The sequence below is a fragment of the Prionailurus viverrinus genome, chromosome A1 (assembly GCF_022837055.1).
Source record: "Prionailurus viverrinus isolate Anna chromosome A1, UM_Priviv_1.0, whole genome shotgun sequence".
Classification (NCBI taxonomy): Eukaryota; Metazoa; Chordata; class Mammalia; order Carnivora; family Felidae; genus Prionailurus; species Prionailurus viverrinus.
The window spans coordinates 2,303,515-2,320,647 of NC_062561.1; the positions used below are offsets into that span (position 1 = coordinate 2,303,515).

Below are 17,133 nucleotides of genomic sequence, written 5' to 3' on the forward strand. Positions count from 1 at the left end.
CAAAACACACCGTCCCCTCCCGCAACCACCAACTTGTTCTCTGTATCTATGAATCTTGGGGCTCTGTCCTGTTTTTTAGATTACATATATAAGTGCAATCCTGTAGTATTTGTCTTGCTCCGACTTATACTTAGAATGATACCCTCAAGGTCCATCCATGTTGTGGCAAATGGCAATATTTTCTTATGGCTGAACAGTACTGGGTATATAAACCGCATTTTCTTTATCCACTCATCTCTCAATGGACACTTAAGTTGTTTCCACACTTTGGCTTTGAAAATAGTGCTGCAATGAAACAAAAGGGGTACACACACCTTTCTGAATTAGTGTTTGTTTTCTGTGGACAGATACTCAGTAGCGGAGTTGCTGGATCATACTGTAGTTCTACTTTCAATTTTGAGGAGCCTCCAAGTGGTTTTCCATAGTGGCCGCACCAATTTACAATCCCAACAATGCACGAGGTTCTCTCTTCTCCAAATCCTTGCCAACATTTTGTTGTTTCTTGTCATTTTGATACTAGCCATTCTGACAGGTGTAGGTGCTATCTCATTATGGCTCTGATTTGCATTTCCTTGGTGATAAGGGATGTTGAGCATCTTTTCATGTGCCTGTTGGATATCTGTGTGTCTTCTGTACAAAAATGTCTATGCAAATCCTCTATGTTTTAACTGGATTATTTTTCCTATTGAGTTATGTGAGTTCTTTCTATATATATATTCCGGACATTAACCCTCATTCAGACATATGATTCTCAAATATATTCTTTTTTTTTTAAATTTTTTTTTCAACGTTTATTTATTTTTGGGACAGAGAGAGACAGAGCATGAACGGGGGAGGGGTAGAGAGAGAGGGAGACACAGAATCGGAAACAGGCTCCAGGCTCCGAGCCATCAGCCCAGAGCCCGACGCGGGGCTCAAACTCACGGACCGCGAGATCGTGACCTGGCTGAAGTCGGACACTTAACCGATTGCGCCACCCAGGCGCCCCTCAAATATCTTCTGATATTCATAGGTTGCTTTTCTGTTTGGTTGAGGGTTTCCTTTGCTGTACAGAAGCTTTTTGGTTCGATGTAGTCCCGTTTGTTTATTTTTGCTTTTGTTTCCTTTGCCTTTGGAGTCAGATAAAAAAAATTACTAGGACTGATGTCAAGGAGCTTATTGCTTATGTTTTCTTCTTGGGCATTTTATGGCTTTAGGTCTTACATGCAAGTCTTGAATCCATTTTGAGTTAATTTTTTGTATGTGGTCCAGTTTCATTATTTTGTGTGTGGTAGCTTTCCAATTTTCCCAACACTGTTTACTAAATAGACTGACTGCCTCTTCCCCACTGTATTTTCTTGCCTCCTTTGTTGAAAATTACCTGACCACATACATGTGGGTTATCTACATGTATAGTTCCATTGTTCTCTGTGTCCATTTTTGTGGCAACACTACACGGTTTTGATTATTACAGCTTTATAATCCCATTTGAAACCAGGCACAGTAACCTCTGACTTTGTTGTTCTTTCTTAACACTGTGCTTTGGCTATTTGGGGTCTTTTGTGGTTACTTCCACGTAAGTTATGGAATTATTCCAATCCGGCAAAAAATGTCATTTGAACTTTGACAGGGATTGCAATGCATTTGTAGATTGCTTTGGGTTTATGGACATTTAACAACATTGATTTTTCTAACCCCTGACACAAAATATCTTCCCATTTATTTGTGTCATCTTCAATTTCTTTCATCAGTATCTTGTGGTTTTCAGTGTATAGGTCTTTCACCTCCTTAGTTCAATTTATTCCTAAGTTTTTCATTCTTATTAATGCAATTGTAAGTGGGATTATTTTCTTGATTTTCATGGTATTTTGTTAGTGTATAGAAATGCAACAGATCTTTGTATATTAATTTTGTATCTTGTAACTTTATTGAATTCACTTATTAGTTCTGACAGTTTTTTTTTTTTGTAGAGTCTTTTTCCATACACAATATCATGTTGTCTGCAAATAGTGAAAGTTTTACTTTTTCCTTTCCAATTTGGATGTCACTGATTTTTTTCTTTCATAGTTGTTCTGGCTAGGACTTCCAATACTATGTTGAATCAAAGTGGCATGAGTGGGCATCCTTATCTCGTTCCTGATCTTAGACGAGAAGCTTTTAGCTTTTCACCATTGAGGATGATGATAGTTGTGGGTCTGTCATTTACGGCCTTTGTGATGTTGGAGTACATTCCCTTTATATCCATTTTGTTGAGTTTTTCTCATAAATGGATGTTAAATTTTCTCAAATGCTTTTTTGTGCATTCACAAAAATAATATGATTTTTATCCTTCATTTTGCTGATGTGTATACCGTCTTGATCGATTTGCGGATGCTGACCATACTTGCATCCCTGGAACAAATCCCACTTGATCGCGATGTAAGATGTTTTTGATGTATTGTTATTTTGGTCTGTTAATATTTTGTTGATTTCTGCATGTATGTTCATTAGGCATATTGGCCTGTAATTTTATTTACTTTCATTTTCTTTCATTTTCCTTCCTTCCTTCCTTCCTTCCTTCCTTCCTTCCTTCCTTCCTTCCTTCCTTCCTTCCCTGTGTCCTTCTTCAGTTTTGGTATCAGGGTGATGCTGGCCTTGAAAAATAAGCTTGGGAGCTTCCCTCCTTTTCAATGTTTTTGAAGAGTTTGAGAAGTATAGGCATTAAATGTTCTTTGAATGTTTGGTAGAATTCACCAATGAAGCCATCTGGTCCTGGACTTTTCTTAGGAGGTTTCTGCTTACTGATTCAATCTTTTGCAATATTTGACATGTGCCTGCACTCCTAGTTCAAAGATGTTTTCCTTTCACCACTTTGAATATGCCATGCCACTCTCTTTTGGTCTGCAAAAAGTTTCTGCTACGAAATCTCCTGATAACCTTATGGGATTTCCCTTGTATGTAACAATTTGTTTTTCTCTTTCTGCTCTTAAGATTCTCTCTTTAACTTTTGACATTTTAATTATAATGTGTCTTGGTGTGGATCTCTTTGGACTCCTCTTATTTGGAACCCTCTGAGCCTTCTGGACCTACATGTCTATTTCCTTCTCCTGGTGAGGGCAGTTTTTAGCCATTATTTCTTCAAATACTTTCCTGGTCTCTCCTCTCTCTTCTCCTGGGACCTTATAACGTAAGTGTTACTCTATTTGATGTCGTCTGAGAGGTTCCTCAAGTTACCTCCATTTTTTAAAACTTCTTTCCTTTTCATTACTCTGCTTTGGTGAGTTCTACTGCAGTCTTCTAGGTCACTGATCTGTTCTGTTTCATCTAATCTGCCACTGAACCCCTCTTGGTCCTTTCTTACACTATCTCTTTGCTGAAGCTCTCACTGTGTTCATCCATTCTCCCCCCAAGTTCTTTGAGCATTTTTTTCCCCTCCAAATGTTTACTCACTTTTTGAGAGAGAGACAGAGTGTGAGTGGGGGAAGGGCAGAGAGAGAGGGAGACACAGAATGTGAAGCAGGCTCCAGGCTCTGAGCTGTCAGCACAGAGAGCCTGACGTGGGGCTTGAACTCGTGAAACGTGAGATCATGACCTGAGCTGAAGTTGGCCACTTAACTGACTGAGCCACCCAGGACCTGTTCTATGAGCATTTTTATGTCCATTACCTTAAATTCTTTTTAGATTACTTTTCTCCATCTCATTAAGGTCTTTTTCTGAGGTCTCGTCATACTCTTCTGTTTGGAACGTATTTCTCTGTTTCTTCATTTTGCTTGACTCTTGGTGTGTTTCTATGTATTAGGTGAAACAGCTCTCAGTCTTCAAGTAGTGCCCTGTGTAGGTGATGAAATTTCTCTTCCAACCTTGCTCTTTGCCGTCTCTTGAACCTTTGTAATTGTCTAAACCACCTGATTCATTCTTGATATGTCCCTGGTGTTAGGGTGTGCCAAGACCTGTCTGTTCCAAGAGAGGAATCTCATTTACACCGAGTTTCAGGTTGACTGGAAGCACACTCTTAGGCAGCAGCTTTTAACGTATAAAAGTATAGGGGTGCCTCGGTGGCTCCGTCGGTTAAGCGTCCGACTTCGGCTCAGGTCATGATCTCACGGTTCGTGAGTTTAAGCCCCCCGTCAGGCTCTATGCTGACAGCTCAGAGCCTGGAGCCTGCTTCGGATTCTGCGTCTCCCTCTCTCTCTGCCCCTCCCTGACTTGTGCTCTGTCTCTCTCTCTCTCAAAAATAATTGAACATTTAAAAAAAAAAGTTTTAAAATATAAAAGTATATATAGTCCTGTGGGGCTACAATCATAGTCCCTGCTGCCTCCAGACCAGGAGATTTAGAGGTGCCCCCTGGGTGGCAGCTGTAAAAAATTGGGGTTCCAGATAAGTGTAAAAGCTCCTTTCTCAGAGTTGAGACCTGGAAGGCCGAGGGGGTGTGCAAGGACGGTGTGCCCCTGCTTAGGTTCTCTGGGAGCACCTCCTTAATCTATATATGCATGGGAAACCCGAAGCCTGTCCCTTAGACTGAAGCTCCGAGCTAAGTACACAGGCCTTTTTTCCAGAAGGCGGGCTGTGTTTCAGTCTGCTGTCTATGCAGTGCCCTGATGGTGGTGGTCTGCCAAGAACCGTGTTAGCGTTCCTGTGGAGCTCAGGATTGTTGGCCACTTCGGCCACCAGGGCCAGGTGATTGAGTGGTGGCCCCTGTGCGGACCTGCTGGCGTTAGCTAGGCAAGGTGTACGGGGTACGGCATGCTTGCTGGCTTCAGACAAGCAGGGGAAAATGTCTTGACTATACACCTGTGGACTTCAGGAATGTCGTGGGAGACCTTCTTGTCTGTGCACGCATGCTGGCTTTAAGCCGGGAAAATGACAGCCCGGCCAGTGGGGGAGTGCTGCAACTGTCTCCACTCCCCAGCTTTATCTAGGGAGTGAGAGGATGCCATGGATGTTGTGCTTGCCTGCCCCAGCTAGGGAGGGGGGCAGCGAACCCTTGTGTGCTCCCCAGCTTCCTCGAGGCAGTGGGATGGTATGGTGACCGCTTGCCCCCACCCCTCTTAGCAATGCAGGAGGAGGGTGCCGCCTCTGAGCCCACCCACTGGTGCTAGCAGGGTCGGTGGAGAGTGCAAAGTTGGCTTCTGCCAGCACCTCTGTCCCCGGGGAGAGTTTCAATGGTCCCTTGCTCTCCCAACAGATGTTCTTAGATTATCAACTGGTTTCTTTTATAGCCGTGGTGCTTTCCAAACTGCTATTTTTCTGCTGGGTCGTGGGTAGAGCGAGACTGCATGTGAGTTCCTTAAAAGGGGAATCTCGGTTTCCTATAGCACTTCGGGCCCCTTGGATGTCGGCCCTTTGCATTTTTTAAGCCAGATGTTTTGGGGGCTCGTCTCTCTGGGTCAGGTCCCAGGGACAGGGGTGTCTTAAGTGGGACACCAGCCCATCACTTTTCTGGGAGAAGCGCTGGACTGGTGAGAACCCTCACTGTTATGCTGCAGTGTCGGGGTGGGGTTTGGGGTGAGACCCTGTCTCTGCCTCTCCCACCCATCTCAATGCGGTCTGTCTGTCTTTTGTTGTGGAGAAGCAGTTCTTCCAGTTTCAGATCTTCCTCAGAGGGAAATGACCCATGTGCACTTATGGGTTGCGTGTCTGTGTGGGATGGGCTGAGTTTTGCATTTTCCTACGCTGCTATCTTGAGAGAAGAGCCCCACCCGTTCTAAAGTATTTCCACAGTTTGATTGTGACATTATTTTTGATCTCTTTGGAATTTATTTTGCTATGAGAACTGATATACACACTCAGAACTGTTTAGCCAGTCACCCCAGGAGTCAGTCACATACAAGGATGTAGTGAATGCCCATCATGTGTCAGACACGATGCCAGGCCTTGGGGCTCCATGGTTTCCTGTTCCTCTTGGGTAACTGGGCATTAAACAAGTTATTAAAAATAGTAATCCAACCATAGAAGTATTGGGAAGAAATTCAAGGAGCTATGAGGGCAGCTCAGGGGAGGCTTTCCTAAGAAAAATACCATTTAAATGGAGATCTAAGGTTTGAACTGAAGTTAAGAAAATACGAAGTGGTGGTGGGGGGGCACCTGGGTGGCTCGGTCGGTTAAGCATCCGACTTCTGCTCAGGTCACGATCTCAGCTCATGAGTTCAAGCCCCGCGGCGGGTGAGCTCGAGCCCCGCTTTGGGCTTTGCACTGACAGAGCAGAGTCCGCACAGGATTCTCTCTCTTGTCCTCTCTGCCCCTCGTTCATTGGCACCCTCTCTCGAAATAAATAAAAAAGTTACAAATAAAGAGAAGTGGGAATAAACTTTGCAAACAGGAACAACAGAGCATGGTGCTGTATGGCTGGGGTGTAGAAAGCAGTAATAATAAATATAATAGCAAATGCATATATATCGCTATGTGTTAAGCATAGTTCTAAGAGATTTAAATATATTAACTAATTTAGTCCTCAAAAACACCTGAGGTAGATTACTATTATTCTCACTTTACAATGAAGAAACTCAATTTTATGCAAAGAGAAGTAAACTAATTTGCCCAGAGCCACACAGCTATTAACAGATGAAGCAGCATTTGAACAGTGTTCCTGGGCCTGAGTTCTTAACCACTGTGGTATATACTACAGAGAAAATGGGACAGCTGGAGGCTGGAAGAATGGCTGGCCTGAGGGCAGTCACATTTTCCTTGTGCTTTTAGGTCACCTGTCTATAATGTGAAAAATGAACTAGAAATGACACAGGTGTGCTGTTTCAAGGAGGCACATGCACCCCAATGTTTATAGCAGTGCTTTCAACAACAGCCAAAGTATGGAAAGAGCCCAAATGCCCATCGACGGATGAATGGATACAGATGTGGTATGCACATATATATATATATACAAACACACACACACACACACACACACACACACACACACACACACAATGGAGTATTGTTCAGTGATCAAAAAGAATGAAATCTTGCCATTTGCGACAACGTGGATGGAATTACAGAGTATTATGCTAGGCTATCTGAAATTAGTCAGAGAAAGACAAATATCATATGACTTCACTCATGTGGAATTTAAGATACAAAACAGATGAACATAGGGAAGGGAAGCAAAAATAATATAAAAACAGGGAGGGGGACAAAACAGAAGAGACTCTTAAATACAGAGAACAAACTGAGGGTTGCTGGAGGGGTGGTGGGAGGGGGGATGGGCTAAGTGGGGGAGGGGCATTAAGGACGACACTTGTTGGGATGAGCACTGGGTGTGATACAAAGGGGATGAATCACTGGGATCTACTCCTGAAATCAGTAGTGCACTACATGCTAACTTGGATGTAAATTAAAAAATAAATTGAGTAATTGAAAAAAAATGACCCAGGTGGATGCAGAGAGGTCAGTCAGGAGGCCCCTGCAGTAACTCGAGTGGGAAATGAAGCTGGTCTGATAATGACAGTGGTGGAAACAGAAGCCAAAGGGATGGAGGAGGCAGCAACTAGTGACTAACTGGATGGGAGGGGTAAGGAGATATCGGGAAGACCTCCAGGCTTCTGGGTCGCTGAAAAGTAATTTGGTAATTCGTTTTTTTCCTACTGATTTAAAATATCTACATTGTATATCTACATTGTACAGGCATATGTCTTTGGGTTTGTATTCTGACCATTCTATTTCTCACTACACCACTTCATTATCCCTCTCATTACCTGCATTTTCCAGAATGTTCTTATTCCCTCTCATGTTTATTCTTCTAGATGAAGTTAAGGACCATTTTGCAAAGTTTTTGAACACCTCTTACCTGCATCCACTTCCTCTCTAACCACTATCGCCCAAAATCCACCCAAAACCCAAACACACCAAACCCAAACCAATTTCTCAGCCGCTGAGTTCTGACCCAGACTGTATGGAATTCACAGATTGATTTCGTGGGACCTGGCCACTTTACAGTGCTCACTATTCCTAGCTAAGAATAAAGCGTCTCTTTTTATGTATTCCAATCTTCTCTTATGTTCCTCAGTTAAAATTCGTGGTTATAGTTTCTTTCATGTATGTTCTTTCAAGTATTTTCGTTTTTGGTTTTGAATTTGTCTATCTGTGCCTAGTTGACCCCCAATGTTGCATTAGTCTCGGGGAACCACAGGGCTTCAACGTCTCTGTACATTATGCCACGCCCACAAGCATGGCTGCCACTTGTCGCCGTATGACCCTATCAAGAAACGACTATATTCCCCATACTATATGTTTTATTCCCTAGACCTTTAAATTCTTAACCTTTACTTTTCATATACCTTAACAACTAGTCAGTTATTAAACATTCAGTGCCATTAATATAAGCCACATCAAAACACATTCTACTTCATGCTTCTGGTATAGAGTATGGTATTTATTTTAAAGGGTAACATTTTAGGGGCGCCTGAGTGGCTAAGTCGGGTAAGGGTCCGACTTCGGCTCAGGTCATGATGTCATGGTTCGTGGGTTCGAGCCCCGCCGTCGGGCTCTGTGCCGACAGCTCAGAGCCTGGGGCCTGCTTCCGATTCTGTGTCTCCTTCTCTCTCTCTGCCCCTCCCCTGCTCTCACTCTCTCTCCTAAAAGTAATAAATAAACTTAAAAAAATAAATAAAGGGTAACATTTTATACCATATTAACTGTGTTGATTTACCTACAATATTTGCTTTTGGAACTTACTAACCATGTTTATTAAAAGCCAGTGTAAATCTACTGGCCACTTAAAACACTGTAACTGCCTTCTGACTTCCTACAGGATAGCAGCCCATTGCTTCAAGGTGTTTGGCCAAATAAAGTTACTGATAAGTTTCCCAACTCTGTCGGGATGTTTATGTAACAAATAGAGAAGCTACTGTAAATATCATCTGTCTGGAAATATGAGTTTATCTGCACATACCTGGCACTCCGTTTCATTGGCTGTTGTCTTCAAATCATCTTGTTTACTTATGATCTTCTGCAGCTGGAAAGATGGCAAACATGAATTCATATGTGTATCTACTGGACTTTCCAAAATAGTCTAAGAAAAAGATACTGAGTTTTCCTTTTAAAACATATACGAGTCGTTAAATATTAACTTAAACTCCTTCTGCATTATAGCTAATAGTGTTATTTATTTTTTCTTAAATCAGGTAGGAATCGAAGGAAAAGCTGATATGCAAGTATTAATGTTACCATTTTTATAATTTGAATCATTTTTTCCTCCTAAGAAAGCTAGTTTACTTAATACATACATATTCTAAAGATATCGCTCTATAAGAATTTCATAATTATCCTCATTCTTCAACAGAATTTTCATTCATAATTAATTTTTGTATCATTGATAATTTATGGCCACATTTTCAAGTATGTAGCTCTTAAAAAGCCACTTATATCATACAAATGGTCTTCTTCCCCATATGCACTCATAAAACATGAAAATAATTTAAAAACCTACATTTCTGTCATTAATAAAATTGTCAATAGTACCTTGAGACTGAGTACATTTAGAAACCTACCTTTCAGAGTCATTTGTACCAATCCTCAAAAGGAAAGCAAATTAAAAAAAAAAGGTTTAAAACAAAAATTAAATGCAGACAAAATCTGAAACTATGGATTTGAACGGATTAGGAGACAAACCTTCACTCACTTTTTTTCCTAGGCTACTTCTTTGTTAATAATCTGAGAATTGGTAAATTCCAAATTAATCATCTCAAGTTCGGCTGCCTCTATGATGTTTATTTTAGGTAAACAGTTTCTCTCTAAGTCCCTCAAACTTTTCCACATCTCCTCCCTCATACTTACCTTAGAGAAAAAGTGTTGAAAAGTCTTCATTTGTTTTACCCTTATTTTTTAAGTTGACAATCAAATAGTACAATGCCAACTTCAATGTCTTTCTCCCTTTGCTTACTGCACTACCTTAAACAATTTTTATGATGGAAAATTTCAAACACAGCAAAGAGAACTCTGTCATAAACCGCACATTATTCACCTTCAACAATCATCAGGATTCTGCCCATTCCCAATTCCTTTTCAATTGTTATTTATAGCTCTTGAGGAAAAATTTATATACATTGAATGTACAAATTATGGCCATACAATTTTGACAAGTGGAGATACCTGAGTAACCCATCCTCCTACCCTGGTACAGAACATTTCTATTTTCTCAGAAAGTTCTTTGTGTCTTTTCTCAGTCGATCCTTTCTCTCTTCATCCCCACAGAGGAATATTAGAGTTCTGATTGTTTTCCTCCATCTAAATGAGTTTCACTTATTTTAGAAATTCAAATAAATGATATCGAATAAATGACAGTATGTATTCTTTTGTGCTATCAACCCTCTCTCTGCATAACGGTTTTGAGATTCATTTACGTTTGAATAGAAGTAGTCTGTTTTTATTGTTGAGTTGTGTCCCATTGTCTGAATAGATCACTACTTGTCCATTCACTTGTTGGCAGATGTTTGCATTGTCTCTAGTGTTTGACTACCGTGAATCAAGCTCCCATAAATTTTCTTTCCCCACCACCCCCGGCTTTACTGAAGTATACTTAATATACAAAAAATTGCACGCATTGATGTATAAACCTCTTGATGAGTTTGGACACATGCATGCATCTGAGATACATCACCACAATCAAGGTAATAAACATACCCATCACTTCCAAAAGATTCGTGTCCCTGTTTCCTTTTCCCTTGGTCTAACAACACTTAGCATGTGATGTACCTTCTTTTTTTTAAACTTTTTTTCATGTTTATTTTTTTTTGTAAAAAAATTTTTTTAACGTTTATTTATTATTGAGAGACAGAGCATGAGCAGGGGAGGGGCAGAGAGAGAGGGAGACACAGAATCGGAAGCAGGCTCCAGGCTCCGAGCTGTTAGCACAGAGCCTGACGCGGGGCTCGAACTCACAAACTGAGATCATGACCTGAGCTGAAGTCGGACGCTCAACCGACTGAGCCACCCAGGTGCCCCTTCATGTTTATTTTTGAGAGAGAGAGAGACAGACAGAATCTGAAGCAGGCTCCAGGCTCTGAGCTATCTGCACAGAGCCTGATGCGGGGCTGGAACCCACAAACCGTGAGATCATGACATAAGCGGAAGTTGATGCTTAACCGACTGAGCCACCCAGGTGCCCTTCTTCAGTTTTTAAATGTACAACACCATAGTCTTAACTATATGCACTATGTTTGTACAGCAGATCTCTGCCATACACTTTCTTGCATAATTCTTATTTTATGTATGCGAATGTATGTTTTAGTATTTCTCTTGGATGAATTCCTAGGAGGGGAAGAGTTAATTCCTTCTGAACTCTAAGTTATTAAGTGGTAAGAGTTCTTTATATATTCTGAATGAGTCCTTTGTCAGATATATGTTTGGAAAATATTTTCTCCCATCCTACAGTTCGCCTATTCATTTTCTTCCTTTTTTTTAAAAAAAAAATTTTTAACATTTATTTATTTTTGAGAGAGACAGAGACAGAGTGTGAGGTGGGAAGAGACAGAGAGAGGGGGGAGGTGTCTCCAAGCTATGCCTACATATGGTGTGAGCAGGGGTCGTAACTATTTTTTTCATATACATATCCAATTGTTCTAGGGTCATTTATTGAAAAGACCTTTTCTTTTCTATGAACTGGGTTGGAGACTTTATTGAGAATTAAGGACCATCTAAGTGTCGGTTCTTTATTATCCTCCATTGATCTACTTGCCCATCCTTAAGTCAATATCACACTGTTACCATTACTGTAGCTTTGCAATAAGTCTTAAGTCAGGGTGAGTTATCCAGATTTGTTCTTATTTTTCAAAATTGATTGCAGTGTTTTAGGTTCTCTGCCTTTACATATCCGCTTTAACATCAGCTTGTACTTTCTACCAAAAAAAAAAAAAAAAAGCCTGCTGGGATTTCGCTTGGGAAAGTTAAATCTTTAGACCAATTTGGGAAGAACTGACATCTTAACACTACTGAATCTTCTAACCATTTCCATGGTATATTCCTCCATTTATTTAAGTCTCTTTGAATTTCTGTTGGCAATGTCTGAGGTTTTTGGTGAATGGTTTTTGTTAAATTTGTTTCTACTTACTTTATGTTATTTGATATCATGCAAAGAACTGATTTTCATTTCATTTTCCAACTATGCTACTAGTATATGGAAATACAATTGATTTCTCCATATTGATCTTCCTAAATTTGCTTTTAGTTATAATAGGCTTTCCTTTTCTTGTTGATCACTTAGAGTTATCTACGCACAATCATGTTATCTGTGAATAAAGTCAAATTTACTTCTTCCTTTCCAATCTTCTATCCCTTTTCCCCCAACCTGTATTGCTATTATCATTAGAATCACCAGTAAAATGTTGAATAGAAGAGATATGAAAATACATCCTTGCCTTCTTTCTGATCATAAAGGGACAACATTCCATATTTAATCTTTTTTAAAAAATCTTTATTTATTTTTGAGAGAAGAAAGAGAGAGCATGAGCGGGGCAGGAGCAGAGAGAGAGAGGGAGACACAGAATGTGAAGCAGGCTCCAGGCTCCGAGCTGTCAGCACAGAGCCCGACGCGGGGTTTGAACTCACAGACTGCGAGATCATGACCTGAGCTGAAGTCGGACGCTTAACTGACTGAGCCCCCCAGGCGCCCCTGTATTTAATCTTGTATCATGATGTCACCTTTAAGCCTTTTGTAAATGCCCTCTATCAGACTGAAAAAGTTTTCTTCTGTTTCTCCTTTGCTGAGTTTTGTCATGAACGTGCTTATTCTATTGAACGCTTTATATGCATATAGTGATAGGGTCATGTTGATCTCTACGTTACTGTCGATCTGATGGATTGAACTGAGTTGATTTTTAATCATTAAACAAATTTCTATTCTCTGCATAAATATCACTTGATTTTGGTGCGTTTTTTATATAATATACAATGTGTCTTGCTCTATCTAAGTATTTTGTATCTTTGTTTATGATGAAATTTGGTCTATAATTTACTTTTCTTGTTAGATCTTTGCCAAATTTTAGTTATCAGGGATATGCCAGTGATGAGAGGGAATTGTTCCATTTTCTTGTATTTTCTGCAAGACTTTGTGAAAATCTGACACTTCTTCCTCCTTAAATGCTTGACAGATTTCACCAGTAAAACCATCTGGGCCTGAACATTTCTTTGTGGGAAAGTTTTTGATAAATTAAATTCATTTGTAAAGGGCTATTCGGATTTCTATCTCTTAGTTTTGGTAAGTATTTTTTTTTTTTCTAAGGCATTTGTCCAGTTCATCTGAGTTATCAAATTTACAGTCACATGTGAATAAGCTGTTCACGATATTCCATTTTAGTCCTCTGATATTTGCAGAATCTGTGGTGTTATCTTCTTTTCATTTCTAACATTGGTAATTTGGACCCTCTTCAAGTTCTAAAATTAGATCCAGTACTGAAAATTATTCAAAGTTTATCATACAGGTAACAATTTAAAAGTAAAAACAGATGTTACCCATAAGGATTATACTTTTTTGTACAAAACTTAAAACATTTCTTTTATTATGACATTTAATATAGCTGTTATCATCTTCACACAGTCATTACATAGTTACAAACAAAACAAAGCAAATAGGATTAGTTCACTGAAATGAGAATTTTTTAGGAGGCGTATTACAATATTGGCTTGTTCCAATATGGTGGGGAATTTAGAATAAGGGTCTGTCCTAAAGCATAAAGCATAAAGCTAAAGCTTGCCATATGAAGAGACAGTGAGTATTGGCGAGGACGCAGGGAAGAGGAACCCTCGTGCACTGTTGGTAAATTGGTAAAACAGTATGGAGGTGCCTCAAATAATTAAAAACAGAAACAACACCTAATCCAATAATTCCACCACTGGGTATTCATTCAAAGAAAACAAAAACACTACTTTGAAAAGATATGTACACCCCTATGTTTAGTGCAGCATTCTTTATAATAGCCAAGATACAGAAGCAACCCAAGTGTCCATCCACAGATGAACTGATAAAGATGTGGGATAAACATACAATGGAATATTACTTAGGCATTAAAAAGGACAAGATCTTGCTATCTGTGACAACATGGATGGACCCAGAGGGTATTAAGCTAAGTGAAGTAAGTCAGAGGAAGACACACCGTATGATCTCACTTATACTGGAACTTAAAAAACAAAACAAATGAATAGACGAACAAGCAGAATCAGATCTATAAATACACAGAACAAATTGATGGTTGCCAGAGGGGAGGGCAATGGGGGGACGGCACCTGGGCGAAAGGGAGCAGGAGATACAGGCTGCTAGTTACGGAAAGAGTGAGTCATGAAAATAAAAGCAAAGGGAATACACTTAATGGCACTGTGATAGCACGGCATGATGACAGGTGGTTAACTCCACTCAGGGCGAGCGGCCACAACGTAACACAGCGTTGCTGAAGCACTGTGCTGTCCACCTGGAACTGATGTAGCACTGTGTGTCAGCGACGGTCAAAAAAATGTAAACTAAAATAATAAAAAAAGAACCCCTGGTCATGCTAGTGTCGCATCTGCCGTATTTCAGTCTGTACTCGGGGAGGCTTACGCCAGGTCTCACTGTAGTCTGAAGACTATACTGCTATATATTTCGTTCTACAGTAAAAGCTCCATTTGAAAGAGCAGAAACACAGAGGCTGGGGTGCCAAACCTGTGTAGTCGAAAATCTGCGCATAACTTTTGAGTCCCCCAAAACTTACTAATAGCCTGTTGTTGACTGAAAGCGTTACTGATAACATAAACGTATTTTGTATGTTGTGTGCATTATACACTGTATTCTTACAATAAAGTAAGCTAAAGATATTCTTAAGTATTTCTTAAATATTAAGAAAATCATAAGGAAGAGAAAGTACATTTACAGTGCTGTGTGTAGCTGGACCTGTGTAGCTCAGACCCACGCTGTTCAAAGGTCGGCGGTATTCTCTTCTGCCAGAAGGACTCTCTGGTTTCCTGAGACACTTTCTGAAATGGCTGTACATGACACAGATTCATGCTACAATATGCTAAATGCCTAGCATGCAGTGAAAGTGCTGTTCTAAGTGTTGAGAATATAGCAGTTAAGGACAGATAATATCCGTGCTGTCACGAAACTTCCATTCTAACGGACTAGAGATAACAGTGAACAAATCAGTAAGAGAATTTCAGATAATGTCAAGTGTAGGACTAGAGTGAGATAAAACAAAAGTGGGGTAACAGGACTCTGAGACTGCTGGGTCACTGCTAGGTTGATTCTGGGTGGTTCTTTGCGAGCACCTGACATTTGGGCTGAGATCTGCCTGCTAAAAGCTAGCAAAGGAATGGGGATAGGACGTTCTAGGCAGAAGGAAAAAGACAGTTTGTGGCAGAAATCAGGGTGCTTTGAGAGAAACAGAAAGAAAGTAAAGTGGTCAGAATACACAAGCACATTCACCAAATACAAATTCTAGGATTACTACAGTACTGCCAAGCTATTTAAATTTATATTGATCCGGATTCTCAATTACAGGCCGAAAATGAAGAAATGTATATAGGGTTGATTTAACTTATTTTTGCTTTCACAATCATGAGAGTTCAAATTCTGAAACAAGAACATGAACTGAAAATCAAGAAGAATAAATTCTACTGAAGGCTTTTACACGTACTTACTAGTAACTCTAGCAGGTGTATTTAGCGTGATAAAGTTATAACACTACTATACGAAGAGCAAAAGCCTTCCTGCCAGTATGGAATCGATGTGAAATGAAAGGACCACCTACGGAGAAATTCACACTAGTAAACAGACTTGTCATTAGGCTATTGTTTAAAGAAATCGCTCTAAAGCCCTGGCACTCGGCCCAAATAAGCAGATGTGCTATCTATCAAGGTAAAGATGAAGTGGATTATCCGCTGCCAGCTTTGATCATTGCTGGTATTGTTTATTATTATCTGACAGAAACAGCTTATTCAGAGAGTTGCATTTTACTTGTTTTTGGGATAGAGAATTAAGCAACAACTTCACAGTTTCTAGGTCTGGATATTAATGAAACGTGAACAGACTGCATAACCCAAAAGGCACAAATGGAGGAGATGCATGTTTTAGGACATTTTTAAGAGGCTTTATATTAACATATTTCCTGCTATTTTTGTATTTGCTGTCCATATTGCTTTGTTACATCTATGTTTTGGGGATTAAAGTAATTTTCATCACTTGCTCTCATTATGCATTAGAACTTATGGTAGGAACAGCAATAAGTAAAATTTACTGGAGAAACATTCAGATAATTTATAAAACAAAACAAATATCCCATACCCTTTAAATATGTTCTGATCTGAGAACTGTCAGGTTTGTTGAATAAAATTTCAAATATAAAATGTTACATGCTTAAGCTTCTTAATAGAATGACCATGGAAATGAAATAATTATTCAAATAATTAGCGTAAATGTCCTTTTACTCTATGCTGTAATTTTTTAAATTGAGGTATAATTACGATCTTATTCATATGTGGAATTTAAGAAGCAAAACAAATGAACAAAGAAAAAAAAAAAACAAAGGAGAGAGACAAACCAAGAAACAGTCTCTTAACTATAAAGAACAAACTGATGGTTACCAGAGAGGGATGGATGGGAGGATGGGTGAAATGGGTGATGGGGATCAAGGAGTGCACTTATGATAGAAAAAAAATAAAATAAATTGAGGTATAACTGACATAGCACCTATTAGTTTCAGGTACACAACATAATGACCTGATATTTGTATATACTGTGAAATGATCACCACGATAAATCTTGTTTTCCTCTGTTATCATACAGAGTTACATAATATGCAATACAATGTTACTGACTACAGCCACAATGCTGTATACCATATCCCCATGACTTACTTATTTTATGACTGAAAATTTGTACGTCTTGATCCCCTTCTCCCGTTTCACTCACCTCTCCAACCACTCTCCTCTGGCAACCACCAATCTGTTCTCTCTGTCTAGGAGTCTTGTTTTGTTTGTTCATTTGTTTTGTTTTCTAGATTCCACGTATAAGTAAAACCACATGGTGTTTGTTTTTCTCTTAGTTCGCGAAGCATGAACATATCCTAAAGGTCCATCCATGTTGGCACAAAAGGCAAGACGGCCTTCTTTTTCACGGCTGGGTAATACTGCATTACACACACGTAGTACTTCTTCAGCCATTCATCCACTGATGAACATGTTGGTTCTTTCCATAGCTTGACTATAGTGAACAACGC

General features: G+C 39.7%; 1 protein-coding gene across 1 annotated transcript in view; it reads right to left on the bottom strand.

Moving 5' to 3' along the window:
• MICU2 (mitochondrial calcium uptake 2) overlaps positions 1 to 17,133 on the bottom strand; it is a 140,165-nt gene that overhangs the window by 21,587 nt on the left and 101,445 nt on the right. Inside the window, exon 7 of the mRNA XM_047874677.1 lies at positions 8,844 to 8,906. Within this exon, the coding sequence (XP_047730633.1) occupies positions 8,844 to 8,906 (63 nt within the window). The remainder of the gene's footprint in view (positions 1 to 8,843; positions 8,907 to 17,133) is intronic.